Below are 13,960 nucleotides of genomic sequence, written 5' to 3'. Positions count from 1 at the left end.
CAATACATGTAACAGTGAGCCTGCATGCACAGCTCAATGGGATTCAGCCATAATTAATTGTATTATTTAGACCTTTGCTTTTTCTACTGTGCCATGTCAAAATGAAAATGTCTTCTGTGAAAAAGATATATTTCCAAACAACACATTAAATTAGAACCCTAATAACATTTCAAATGTGAGACATGTTCTGCTTTCATCAATCAAATCGATCAATGGAGAAAAAAATGCAGCAGATTAATCCATAATGAGCATGAGCTCCACCTAAACCAACTAGGCTACAACCAACAGTAAAATCCTGTTTTTACATTAATGCATGAATAATAATAATAATAATAATAATAATAATAATAATAATAATAATAATAATAATAATCTAATGATATATTATATAATCGTGTAACAATCATACTTTAAGTAGGCTACATTTTCCTTAATATGCATAAATATTTATTTTAAATTCAGGACTTTTACAGTGTGGTATTAGTACTTCCTCCACCATTGACTACTGACTACATGACATAACTTCACCCACTTCAACTTTGGTTTTCAACTTGTCAAATACAAGCAGAGTGAGACCTCTTACTTTTCTCCGATTTAACGCAGGTTGGTTGATCTTTTAAGTTTAATTTGCTGCTAAGAATTTTATCTAACCGAATCATGTCGAACTGTAGTACACTTTAGTGAATTATTATTATGTATTTCTTGCAAGTGAATGTAAAGGACACCGCTGCATGTTTTCACCGGACACGTCTAGCCGTTGGGCGTGTTTTCATTTCCAAAACGAGGCGGAGCTTGAATTCCAAACTGGATTGAGTTCCTCCCGATACGTCACTCTGGGATAGGCTGCGAGCAATCGAGCAACGCTGTCAGTCAACAGGGTTTCGGGTTGGTTACCTAGGCGTTCTCGGGTAAGCAAAACTTAGAAAATATCAAATAATCCACGCATAGGTTTATAATTTGTTTTATCTGTAGTTTTCTCACAAAACACGAGGGGTTTAAGTATTGTCTTTTCAAAGTTCTAAGCGATGCTCACACAACTACAAGGAAACTTTTGTCGTGAAGGCCTTGTTATTTGTTGCAACAGGTCCTCGACACGGGATACAATTAACATTTGTGTATTTTTGTTTTTTGGACACTTTGGTTGGATTTATGAAATAACGAGGTGCTGTTTTTTTTAATGCAGGACGGGACCCCCAAGCAGGAGAAAGTAGCCTTGCCCATCGCGGGTTTAGGCTCTGGGTTTAAAGTGATCGCCAGTCCCACAGCTTTCGTCGAAACTGCCAGTAGGGATTCATGCTGTGTTGGTTAGCTAAATGCGGTACGAAGCTAAAATGATGCCGGTGAGTTCATGTTTTATTTACTTGACTACAAGTTTCAACGTTGTCCTGTAGCTTAATATTTCTGTTTCGACATTAAATCACGGCACTAACCCCGCATTGTTACCACTGTGAATTACCTGGACATTTAAATTGACGTGGCAAGTTGATGCGGTTGCTACTTTGTGTCAGAAGCTACCATGGCAGCACGAGCTTCTGTTGTGAAGTTTATTAGCTGTGACAGTTGTTGTGTGTGTGATCGGTGCATGTCGTTAGAAGCTATGTCATTTATTTGCTTTCTGTGATATTATTCCACGCATATAACTACGGTTATCTTACATGTAAACCAGTCAAAGTCCCCTGCGTCAAAATGGTTTGGTATCTCTATCCAGTCTTGGGACAGATGACTTTTACCTGACAAGATAGTCATTAACTTCACTTTAGATGCATTTATTGTACGATTCGTTAGTATTACACACATCCGTCCTGCTCAGAACACACAACAAGCAGAAGGCACCTGCCAAGTCTGGATGGCACTACGCTAACCTCAGCTCTGGACTCCTGCCATGGCATCATCATCATCATCATCATCATCATCACCAGAGGTTCATTGCTTTTACTGCAGTGAAAGCCTCTATCTCTCAGCACTTCTTTGATGTATATAGAGAGGGCAGCAGACAGTGGTCTGCCTGTATATGCTCACTGTAGAGAAATAACCTTCCCAACAAATAGAAATAATGACAAATTGTTGACTAATGCAGATATTACTTCTCTGTTGTGACTTTGCCTGCTTGCTGGTAAAGGTGCAAAGTTCAAAGTAGCCTAGTGATGGCTGCATTGGTAACTAGTAGCCTAAGTGTTAACCCAGCTGAAATACTTATGTCTAGCATTTATTCACCTGAATATTACCTATTACCTAAATTACCTATTTATTAACCTGAATAACCCTAACCCTAATAATTCATTCATTTATTCATGGCAAATAGGGCTGCAACCAAAACATATTTTCATTATTAATTGTGTCAGTTTTTCTCTTGATATTTGTGAATTCTATGAAATAATAATAATAACATACATATATTCACTTTACAATTATAAAGAACAGAGAAAAGCACAAAAGTCTCACCTTTTAGAAGCTGGAACAAGAGGCATTTGGTCTTTAACTGACTTAAATGATAATCTGTTGTCGAAATAGGTGTAGTAATATAATAATAATAATAATAATAATAATAATAATAATAATCGGCTAATAGCTTAACAAACTAATTGTTTCAAAACTAATGCCGGTCCAGCACTAGTTGCCAAGATGTTTAGAGGCAGTTGTTATCTGACTGTTAACATTATGTTATTTGGTTTTATTTTGGTTTTTGTCTCAGCTTCTCTGGTTAATTCTGGACCTTTGTGTCTTTGGTGATCAGTGTGTTAAGTCACACGCTTTACAACATACAGTACATTTTGTTTACAACAATGTTAACAAGTAATGAAAAATCCAGTACAATCCTTTGTGGTAGTATGCTCAGGTTCTCCTAATGATACCCATCTCTGCTCAGACCTGTGCTTCCAGTAAAACAGCTTGATCAGTGAATTAATAATCGTAGCTGTGTAAACAGAGTTGTATTTGGATGACTCCTGTCTTGTGCATGACCTCAGTCTGCTACTGGCACATGGCCATTTGTTATCACCAATCTTGGTTCTTGTGGATACCACTATGAATTGTCACTGTTAAATTTTTTTCATAAAAGATCTTTTTTATTTTTTTATTTAAACATATTCTATTATAGGAGACCTGCCCTTCTGTCACCCGAGAATATATCCGTTTATGTGTTTGCATGAGATACAGCTTCTGGTGTTCGCCTGATTAACACAAAATGGCATCTATATAGCCATGTCTGATGTGAGGTATTGTCTTAGAAATTACACCCCATAGCCCATGACCCTGCTTGTACAGGCCAGGGGGGATAGTGAGAATGTAGTGTCGTAATTACTGGCTGGGATGATAAATAAGGGGTCACTGTTTCCTGAACACAATGAGCTGCAGGGACTCTTTAACAGCATGTTGTGGAGAGCACATTGTGTGTGCCTGTGCTGTGGCAGCCCCCTGATAAGGGATGCTCACCCTTTATTGAACCAAAGCATGGTATAACTCATTTACCCCTGATTTGCTGTCATCTCTACTTAACCCAGGCTTTGTTCTGCAGACATTTATTATTGCCACATTTAGGCTTGAATAATCTGCTAGTTTATTAGCCCATATTTCATTGTTGTGTACTTTTTGTCAAGATTAACTATATTCAGTAGACTACTCTGACAACGTGACATCATGACTTCGCGTTAACATACACGCCACTTTCTAAAGCCAAGTGGCTTGTTATCTGTACGCATTTTGAGCTATCCGCGTGTACGTCTGCGCCGTATACAGCACGTTGCATTTTGAACAGCTATCCGCACGTATGTCTACGCCGTATACAGCGGACGGGTTGCAGACTGATCTCAATATGTGGCGTATATATGACACGCCAATTTGTATGCCATTTTGGTGTGTTATCAAGACACAGACATAATCGCTTTTCGGACGGTTGGGTTTAGGAAAACAATAACTGGGTTGGGTTTAGGAAAAGAAGAAAGTGACGGTTGGGTTTAGGAAACGTGACACGCGGGACACGATGCCTGGTCTCCTGGGTGAAAGTCCTGTGTTGTTTTACCGATCCACCACCCCAACCAACCTCCCTATGCAGATTTTCGGCCTTTCATACTACTCGCTACGGCGTAAATTGACACGCAATCGCAAGGTAATGTAAGTCAATGGAGGCCAAACGGCGTTGATAAACATGCAAAAAAGTGATTATGCGTCTTGATAACACGCCAAAATGGCATACGAATTGGCGAGTCATACATACGCCACTTATTGAGATCACTCTGTAAAAGAACATCAAAACTGTTAAGATGAGTCAGGGAAAAGTTCCAGCATGATTTGGGGTTTAAAGTGTTGCAGGCACATATCACTTCCTCATTCCTCTGCCATGAAACGAGTTGCCTGCTGTGTAGATTTTCAAGCATTTTGCCTGGCCTGCATTATTTAGTTTTGCATTGTTTGACCACACACATTTGTACCATGTCTAAGTTACACCGCAACAAATCTCACGTCTTATGATTGTGGGAAAATGAGATGATGCGGCCACCACAGGCTTTGTGTTTAATCTGTAGGAGAGTGTATGTGGTCGTTACATAAGCCGCCTCATCAGTGATAGCCAAGGACTTTCAAGGGCAATGTTTTGACATTTATTTGAAGAAGAGGAGTTATCTTTATGACTGTATTCGCCTAAAAGAGTAGTTTAAAAACACTTTGCTCTGAACTCAGCAAGCTGGTTATCTATGTGTCATCTTCATAGCACTGAGTACTATAACATTTTGTACACAAGCCTCATTTATTCACCATAGGGAAGAACAAAGATGATCTTTTAAATAATTGTCTTGAATGCATACTGTTAGGCTGTTGAGGTGGTTCGGGCATCTGGTAAGGATGCCCCCTGGAACACCTCCCTAGGGAGGTGTTCCAGGCACGTCCAGCTGGGAGGAGGCCTCGGGGAAGACCCAGGACTAGGTGGAGGGATTATATCTCCAACCTGGCCTGGGAACGCCTCGGGATCCCCCAGTCAGAGCTGGTTAATGTGGCTCGGGAAAGGGAAGTTTGGGGTCCCCTGCTGGAGCTGCTACCCCCGCGACCCGTTACCGGATAAGCGGAAGAAGATGGATGGATGGATGGCATACTGTTAGGGCCCTGACACACCAACCCGATTATCGGCCGTTGGACAGTCTGGCGAGGTCAGTGACTCGGTGTGTTCCGTGCTGTCGTCTGTCAGAGGAGCTGTTGGCCTTCATTTTGGCCGACCCGACATGCTCAGTCGGAGACAGGGCAGTCGGGACTCACCCGGAAATGGCGAGCGGATGAGCCTCTTAAAATCTGAAGAAAATCTTTTAAACTGACCTTTGTCAATCTGAAATGAAGACAGATTCAGCAACTGTATGGCCTATTCCTCGCTTAAAATGTTTTCAGAAACACGTTTCGGTGAACTATTTTAGTACAATATGAGATCATATTCTGAACAAGCCGCCATGACAGTCTGGCTGTGAATTTCGGGAGAAAAAAGACCCATGTGACACGTTCGTCCTATCAGCTGCCGGTTTTCATTTTCTGGGAAACAATACAGAGAAGCGCCGCCTGCTGCTATGGAGAGTATTATGTTTCGCGCACGCGCAGAGCGTACGCTCAATTCAGCGTCGCCTCAGTGTGTTTTGAGGCATTTTTTTGGACCTCGCGGACCCGACTGATCAGTCTGACTGCCTTTTCTGCCGACGGTCGGTCGTCTGGTTGGTGTGTAACAGCTCTTAGACTGTGCAGCACACTAATGTCACAATACCAGCATCACATTAGCCTGGTTTCTGAGAGGAAGCACACCAGAGTCACCTGAGCAGGTATCGACTTACCTACCATGGAGTATTGAGTGACTCCCATCTGTGAGGAATCCAGGTGAAAGGCAGAATTACACATTAAAGTGGTACAACTCCAGAAAGACCCCTTTTTTAAGCAGCAAGGGCATTGTGACAGCATTGTCTTAAGGTTGAACCACTAGTCTATCCATGGGGAACAGGGAAGCCATGGTTCAGAAGTGTACCCAGGGGGGTCTGGGAATTGGCATTCGAGGAAGTTTGGTTGCCATTTTTTCATTTAATAGTCGCAGTAACTAAGTCAGGAATCAAAAGGTTTCTTTGTGCCATCCTCTTTGCACTTCACCTCATTTGACTATGTGGTGAATTAGACTGATAACAGAAAGCAGTTTTCTCTTCAAGAGACAACAAAACAGTTGTTACGATGTTCTTAGTAGTCTAATTGACTACTGTGCGACTGATGTTCAAATGGATGTTTTTTTTCTGCTATATAGCTTTTGTTAAAAATGTATTGACATTTATTTACATCCAAGAATTTGTAGTCCTTATATTGATACTACTGGAAACCAGTAGTTACTGCTCTGTGAGTTACACCCCTTGTCCAGGGTTTTGTGGGGACAGAAACTATTGGATCTGAATTTAGATCCTGGTTCCTCTGGTCAAAAGGTGGCAAATGTTCCTGAGTCCCAAAAAGGTTTCTGGAAAAGTTCCTGCTTTGGAAAAGGGCTTTTGTACTCTGTCTCTTCCAATTACCCACTCTCCTGCTTCACCAAAGTTTTTTTTTTTTTTTTTGCATATGACGGATTAAACGGCACACAACACATCATCCAGCCTGCATTTATTTTAGGAAGCCAATTAGTGTGTCTGCCACATTTTGAATCGCTACCTCTTGGCTTCTAGTTTCCCTCATGAGATAAGTGTTGATAAAAGATGGTATTCCATTTAACTAAAGCACTTTTAGGTAATTTTAGCCTATGTTGACGATCTGTAATAGCCTCCAATTTGCTGTGGCCTTGTTGTTACTCTGAATTACTTCATCCAACTGTCAAGAAGGCTTGGAAAAAAGGATACATCCTCTCCCTTCTACTTCATTTTGACTGCCATTTCCCTTAGATAAGCACAAGTTGGAACGGTATCATTACGTAGACTAGGAACTCAGGATGCAGATTATAAAGTGATAGGCTAAGGACTGCAATGCAGACGGAGAGTAGAGGTTGTCCTGATGGAAGAGTCACAGCTCGCTGCTGCTTCAGTGTGTTGTAAAAGCTGCTTGTTTTTTTTCTTCTAGATGTTGCAGCTGAATGAGGCTACTGTGCGTTCTGATTCCCCCAGCGTTCTCCTTTTTGTTACCCCTGACCTTTTCTCCCTCGCTCCCCTCATCCCCTCAATGCAGCATAAAAAAAGTGAGAGTGAGATGAAGAGGAATAATGCATAAAGCCATAAGGGAGTTTTCTGCTGCCTTGCCTTTTTGAAGGACTGCTATGCTGGAACTGTGTCAACTCTTGAAGCTGTGGCAGGGAGAACGGAGACGCTCGCACAGGAAGATAATGCTGCAGTGTCTTACAAACTTGCGATAATCAGACTCAGAGGTGACTCCCTCCCTCAACAAGACCTAGTTGACTCATTCGCTTACCACAGCAATACGTATAATTGAAAGTGTGTGTGGACAGAAGGCCTGGCAGCCTCTGTCCACTTTCCCAGTTGTCCCGTTTCTCCCCTAGGCATTAGATCAGATGTTGTGTGTATATGTGGTAGTCAATCCCAGAGTGTTATATCACGTCTGTCTGACACTCTGCCTCATTTGATCTGACTATGCCCATGCTCTTCCAAAGCAAGGGTATAGTCAGAACAACTTTGCTATTTATAAAATGTAGATGTAAATTAAACTTAATTTGAGTGTTTCGCACAGTATTCATTAACACTGTTAGATATTGAAGGATAATGCAGGTTTACCAAATTGGTGTTAATGTCAAATTAGGGTTAACCCTTTTATCAGCAGGAGGTCTACCAGGGACAACAGCAACACAGTATAATATGCATGGGTTTACATGTTCTTTGTTTGAGATTACACAGACTCATGCAACACTATGACAACCGGCCCGTAGACGGGCTTCAACATAGACCAAATTGAAGCACTATTTATGAGTAGAAAATGAGTCACTTGCTAATGTTACAGGGAACATCAGTAAGGATGTCTAATTGGATGTTTTTTAAATGCCTTTGTTGCTGTGGGTGTTTTTAGTTGTGTTGATGTGAATTCTTAGTAACAGGATGGGCTTTCATTTGATAGTTCTCCTGATATTGCAGAGTAATTCCATTACAGTACAATCCCATGTGGTTTGTCTATTCTTGGAAAAGGGAAACTGCAGAGGCAGACAGTTTTGATCACTCTTAACTCAATATGGGACCAATTGCATTTGGACAATGATCTTGAGACACAGTAGAATTAACCCTCACAAGGAGAGAGTGGATTGTCAAGGTTGGACACAGGGATTGATATGCTACTTGGCCTGCTTGAAGTAACATCGTCAAAATATTCTTTCAACTTGTTTTTAATTTTCCTTGGACCTCTCAGAATATTTTTGCATCATTGCCACTTTATTGCTGCAGTGCACGTTCGTTATCTGAACGATCAGTGGGAGTAGCACACACACACACACACACACCACCACAGCATTCCTTCCTGTAATTGGCTACAGGTACAGTGTTGATCTTTTTAAACTCAAGTCATCTCAGAGTCCTCTGTCTAAACAACTATGGATCCTTGAAAAGCCTGTTCTGCTCAGACCTGCAATCAATGGCATCTGCTTCAGGGCCCCACAGGCTTTAATGGGAGAAGGGATCCAAATTACACATTTAAGGGCCAAATCAGCATCTTATGGGGCTGTAGGCTTTGTAGTAGATATCTTCAGTTTACAGTGTATCGCAAAGTAGTCCTGCACTTCCCTACAGGGACTGCATCTTATTTAACTTTGTACAGGACATTGTACATTGACATAGAAGCCTGTTTCAATGCAATATCCGAGAACAACTGTTACAGTATATCTTTGTTCATTCACGTTTCTCTTTCTCAACCTCTCGGCCCTTTTCAACAGGGCAGGTCAAGTAGGTGCTGCCAGCTGCAGTCAGTCTCTCTCTCTATGATGTGTTCAGTGTCTTTTGTCTGAGGGTTTGATGTTACAGCCTTTCATCTCTGAGAGACACACACACACACACACACTCCTATCTGTTTTATCTAGAACATATGTTCTTAAGCATAGGCCATTGACTCTCAAGACTGTGTAGTTTTTATTTGTTCTACCCAACTCACTACAGTACCTAATTCTATAGATTTAAGCACCGTAAACCAGGCACTTAATTGTGAGATCTGGTTATGAGAATGAACACCTGCATACTCTTGGGCCTTTGGTTACCCACAAGGATATTCTCTTTTAAACTTAAGGCATAGTGGCTGTGGCCTAGCTGCAGGCTATTGAATGTAAGCTTACTATTGTAGTACTGAGACAGTAGTCTGTTTAAAGGCTATATTTTTATATAGCGGATTAACTTAATCCCTGAGATATAGCCTCAATGACCTAGCCTTATAGCAGCTCTGCTTTTGGAATATCTACAGTACAGGCTGCAACGTGGGCAGCCACATTTCGTGGCACTGGCTGTAATTGTCAGTTTGCAATTCTGAGCTGTCACATCACTCCCAAACCCCGAGAAACAGCTTTGACTTAGCTTATGCTGTGATGGAATTGGAAATGTATCGTTATAATAGTGGACCGCAGCAGCAGAGGCAACTCGTCCCCTTCTCCTTCTCCAGGGCGATCTCTTTGCCTTGTCTCAGGTAGGCAGGAAGTGCAATTCAGCAGTTGCTTCTGTCATCCACTCTGATAGACAGAAGGCAAGTGTAGAATATTTTTGTCATATGCAAACTAAATTGGTGCCACTCAGCTCCCTGGTTGTGTAGGTTACCTAAGACAATGCTTTCTGGTGAGCTGTTGTGCTACTGTTTTTTATTTTTTATAAATAGGCCTATCAGGTTGTTATTGAGCTGTTTAATTGTATTCGCTGTTGTATATTTAATAGACTCAAGTTGTTTGGCTGAGTCAGAATGGGGAGTCAGGGCAGTCTTCTCACCTGTCTGTGTCGGTAGAACACTTTAGGCAGTTCCCCTTAACCCTCCTGTTTTCCTCGGGTCAAATTTGACTTGACTTTTTAGTTTTTTTAAAAAGTTTCTATGTCAGAAATTTGGGTTTCTTTCAACCAAATTGTCAAAAAAAATAACATGGATGGTTCCATGCAACACTCTTCACACCTAAAATAAATGATCAGTTCACTACTTTCATTGAATTTGGGTGTTTTATTCAATTGTATAGCATTTGAAAGAACATTTGATAAAAGAACGTTGAAAAAAGTGATAAAAATGTCAGAAAAAGCTTAAAAAACCCAATAAAACTGTAAAAGAAAAAGTGCAGAAAAAAATCGACAAAACATCGGGAAAAAGTGACAGAAATGTCGGCAAAAGCTTCAAAAAGGTCGGGAAAAGTAACCGGTCGCAAAAAATGACATAAACGTGGAAAAGTGACAATAGTGTCGCAAAAACACCAAACATTGGAAAAAAAAAAAAAAAAAAAAAAAAGGTTTAAATTTTGACCCAGAAAAACAAAAAGTTGCATGGTTGATGGGAAGACAACACAAGGGTTAATCAAGCTAGCACAGGCTCTGCAGTAGGGCTGGGCAATATGGAGACTTTTTCTTCATATTGATATACTGTAATGTATCTGTTTTTACATGAAGAATTACATGTTAAATTGTGTAGTTTATTTACACACACACACACACACACACACACACACACACACACACACACACACACACACACACACACACACATTGGTCTGCTAATAATGGAAAGTCAAAGTGGACCCTCTGCCGTGTTAATTCCAACAGCAATATTGTATATTATGAAACAGTGTTTAAGAAATATCTTTCAATATGAATACCGTAATAGGAGATACAAATAATAAATAATGTATTACCTAACACTATTTTGCATCTTTTAATTTTCCCAATGTATATGTTGCACATGTGTGTGTGATATCGTAGCAGTGGCTGCATGCATTAGGTGGAGGCTAGGTCATCTGGATCAAAGCTCGGACCAGGTAGTGGCCCTGGATCATTAACTTTAGTGCTGAAGTGAATTGGCTTTCAGTGTAGGCATTGCAACCCCCACAACTCCTTTCCCCTCCCATCAATGTGTCCTGTCTCCTCACTCTCTTTCAGTCCCCCCCCCCCTCGCTCTGTTGTTTCTCTTTGACTCTCCAAATATTAACAGGGTCATTTGAATGTCCTACATTGCTGGCAAGTTGTGATGATGTCAGCTGCTCTGTGCTGATCTCTGAATGGCTTTTTTTTGCTAAAGGCAGACTAGATGAAATTGATGCCAGTTGAGGTTTTATTTTAATTAACGGCCCTGACAGTGTAATTTATTATTAACTATTTTTTTTTTCTAAGAAGTTTAGTTCTTAGCTACATACCACAAACGGTAAAACTATTCTGATAAGCAGACAGGAAAGGAAAAGTCATAGTTTTGGCTTTGTTCTCCAGGGTGGTCTTTCACCACCGAGCTGTTAGGTCTTCTACGGCCAGTGAGGAACCCAGGGGCAATGTCTGTTTACAGCTTTTTGTACTGTAGATTACTAACAAGGATGACTCACTGCTGATCCGCTCTATTGACGGGATCTTTCATTTACATCTCTATGTAATGGTCCTCTGAGTCAGACCACTACCTCCTGTTCCTACCTTCACGTCGCTGTGGAAAAAAAACTAACCTTTTCTGGTTGTGTATGTAGAGGAAACGTGTCACCTGCCCACTCACTCGGTAAGCTTCATTTGAGGAAGAAAAGGGGGATGAAGCAACTTATCTTGAGCCTGTTGTGCTTTTGCTCAGTGCACCCCACAGTTCAAAAGCTACTCAAAAAACTTTTGTTTCTGCACCATGGCTGCAGCTGCTCTGCATGCTCGCCCCCCAAGTCCTTTGTGCTCGTGACCCTGCTGACCTGATGTTCCCACCATGGCCCCTGTAGGCACGGCCGTTCACGGCAGCCTGCTGAGAATAGAAAAACTTGACAGTCCAACCTGGAGGTTTAGGACACAAACAATACTATTCTAACAATTATACACTTTCCAGGTAATTCTAGTTCTTGGGCTGCTGCTTTTTTATTGGAGCACTATTGAAGTCCCTGTGAAGACATTATATTGTGCCAAAACCTGGGGCTAAAACAAAAAGATTCAATTCACGCCATGCCCCAGGACACCTGTGTCATGTCATAATATTGTTTTTGTTACGGCCTTATCAAAGCTCTCACTCTCCTTTCGTGTAATCAGATTACAGATGGGAGCATATTTCATCACGGCCCTAAAAGCCTCTTAAGCATCTGTGTATGATTACACAGAGACACAATTTTTTACTTTCATGTTTACTACCAGTTTTTGTATAGGTTTTAGAGTATCACATAGACAGAATATGACATTTCAGTCCCAGATGTTTATTTTCATATTGCCTATCAAGGCTTTAGTTTGGTATACGCCTTCTTTCTTTTATTAAATTGGACTCCCAATGCCTATCATAACTATAAAGATACACAATATCCTGCAAGTATTGATTTCAGGATTTCTTTAAAATGTTTTTAAGCAATACAGAAGCTGCCATAGTTTTAGTTTGGAATTTGACAGGAATGCCAGCTTTCAGGATGCTTGCTGTATAACCGCTCAGTTTTCTGCTCAGTGTCAATGTGTTTATTTCAGCCGTAGCTGAAGGCTTTCACATTCCACTTCAGTGTTTATTAAGATAGTCCTAAACCAGTCTCTATCTGTTAATCACACACTGACATACAAATCCAGCATGTCCAGAGAGAGAGAGAGAGAGAGAGAGAGAGAGAGAGAGAGAGAGAGAGAGAGAGAGAGAGAGAGAGAGAGAGAGAGAGAGAGAGAGAGAGAGAGAGAGAGAGAGAGAGAGAGAGAGAGAGAGAGAGAGAGAGAGAGAGAGGGAGAGAGAGAGAGAGAGAGAGAGAGAGAGAGAGAGAGAGAGAGAGAGAGAGAGAGAGAGAGAGAGAGAGAGAGAGAGAGAGAGAGAGAGAGAGAGAGAGAGAGATCACAATGGTGACAGTGCTAGTTAGCAGTTAGATGGTGTGTGGTGAGCTGGCCTCTGGGAGATTTCTCTGTTGACACAGAGGAATGAGGAAAACAGATACAGCTTTATGTAGGTCCTTTCAGACATGCACCACTTTACGTTAATCTGACAACAATTTAACATGTCGCTCTGATGTTTGAATAAGAACCCTCGACACTTTCACGCAAAAGTCATGACAGCAGTCTTACTAGGTGGGACCAAGTCACATTTACGGTTCACTCAACATTAACGTAAAGTTACCGGTGTGAATGACAGAATGCCAGCAATGTTACATATTCCATGTCTGGAAAGTGCTAGACACACACACACACACACACACACACACACACACACACACACACACACACACACACACACACACACACACACGCACACACACACACACACACACACACACACACACACACACACACACGTTATTATTTAACTTCTCTATCTAATCTGCCTTTCTCTTCCTCCCACTGTCCCAGATGTTCCTGACAGTGTACCTCAGTAACAATGACCAGCATTTTACTGAGGTTCCCGTTACCCCGGAGACGCTGTGCCGGGATGTGGTGGAGCTGTGCAAGGAGCCGGGGGAGGCAGACTGCCACCTGTCTGAGATGTGGCGTGGATCTGGTGAGTTACGGTGCCAGTTCACCCAGTGTTACCCTGATCCATCTACACATAATGCAGAGATTTTCAGTCACATGGTGTTTTGGTTGTGGAATATGGATGTATCCCAAGGGACAGGAGTCATTCTGCAGGCACTTCTTTGTCTTCTTCCTTTAATTGGAGAGAAATTGCTTTTCTGAAGTAGACCATATATGGAGATTAGCTTTGCGGTCAACTTCTTTTTTGAAGGGCTTATCTCTTTTGGGTCTGCAATGCAAATGAAGCAGAGCCCATAATCACTGTGACAAACACAAGCACCCAGACATCTCTCAGGTGGCAGGAGGGGGGTTGAGATTGTACGCCTTCCCCCTTTTCCCCCATCTCTGAGAGTCAGGAAGTATTTAGAATCAAAATTCAAGGAGCC

The 13,960-nt window shown here is 41.5% G+C and overlaps 1 protein-coding gene across 5 annotated transcripts in view; it reads left to right on the top strand.

Annotated features, from left to right (window-relative positions):
* The first annotated feature begins 736 nt into the window (after nt 1-736).
* Nucleotides 737-13,960, top strand: part of tp53bp2a (tumor protein p53 binding protein, 2a) — a 32,081-nt gene continuing 18,857 nt past the window's right edge. For all 5 annotated transcript variants that reach the window (XM_031305853.2, XM_035992183.1, XM_031305845.2 and 2 more), the window contains exons 1-3: nt 737-908; nt 1,184-1,340; nt 13,413-13,560. In XM_031305853.2, coding sequence (XP_031161713.1) covers nt 1,314-1,340; nt 13,413-13,560 — 175 coding nt within the window. In that variant the 5' untranslated portion in view covers nt 737-908; nt 1,184-1,313. The remainder of the gene's footprint in view (nt 909-1,183; nt 1,341-13,412; nt 13,561-13,960) is intronic.

The sequence above is a fragment of the Sander lucioperca genome, chromosome 15 (assembly GCF_008315115.2).
Source record: "Sander lucioperca isolate FBNREF2018 chromosome 15, SLUC_FBN_1.2, whole genome shotgun sequence".
In the NCBI taxonomy this organism is placed as follows: domain Eukaryota; kingdom Metazoa; phylum Chordata; class Actinopteri; order Perciformes; family Percidae; genus Sander; species Sander lucioperca.
This window is presented reverse-complemented; position numbering and strand designations above follow the sequence as displayed.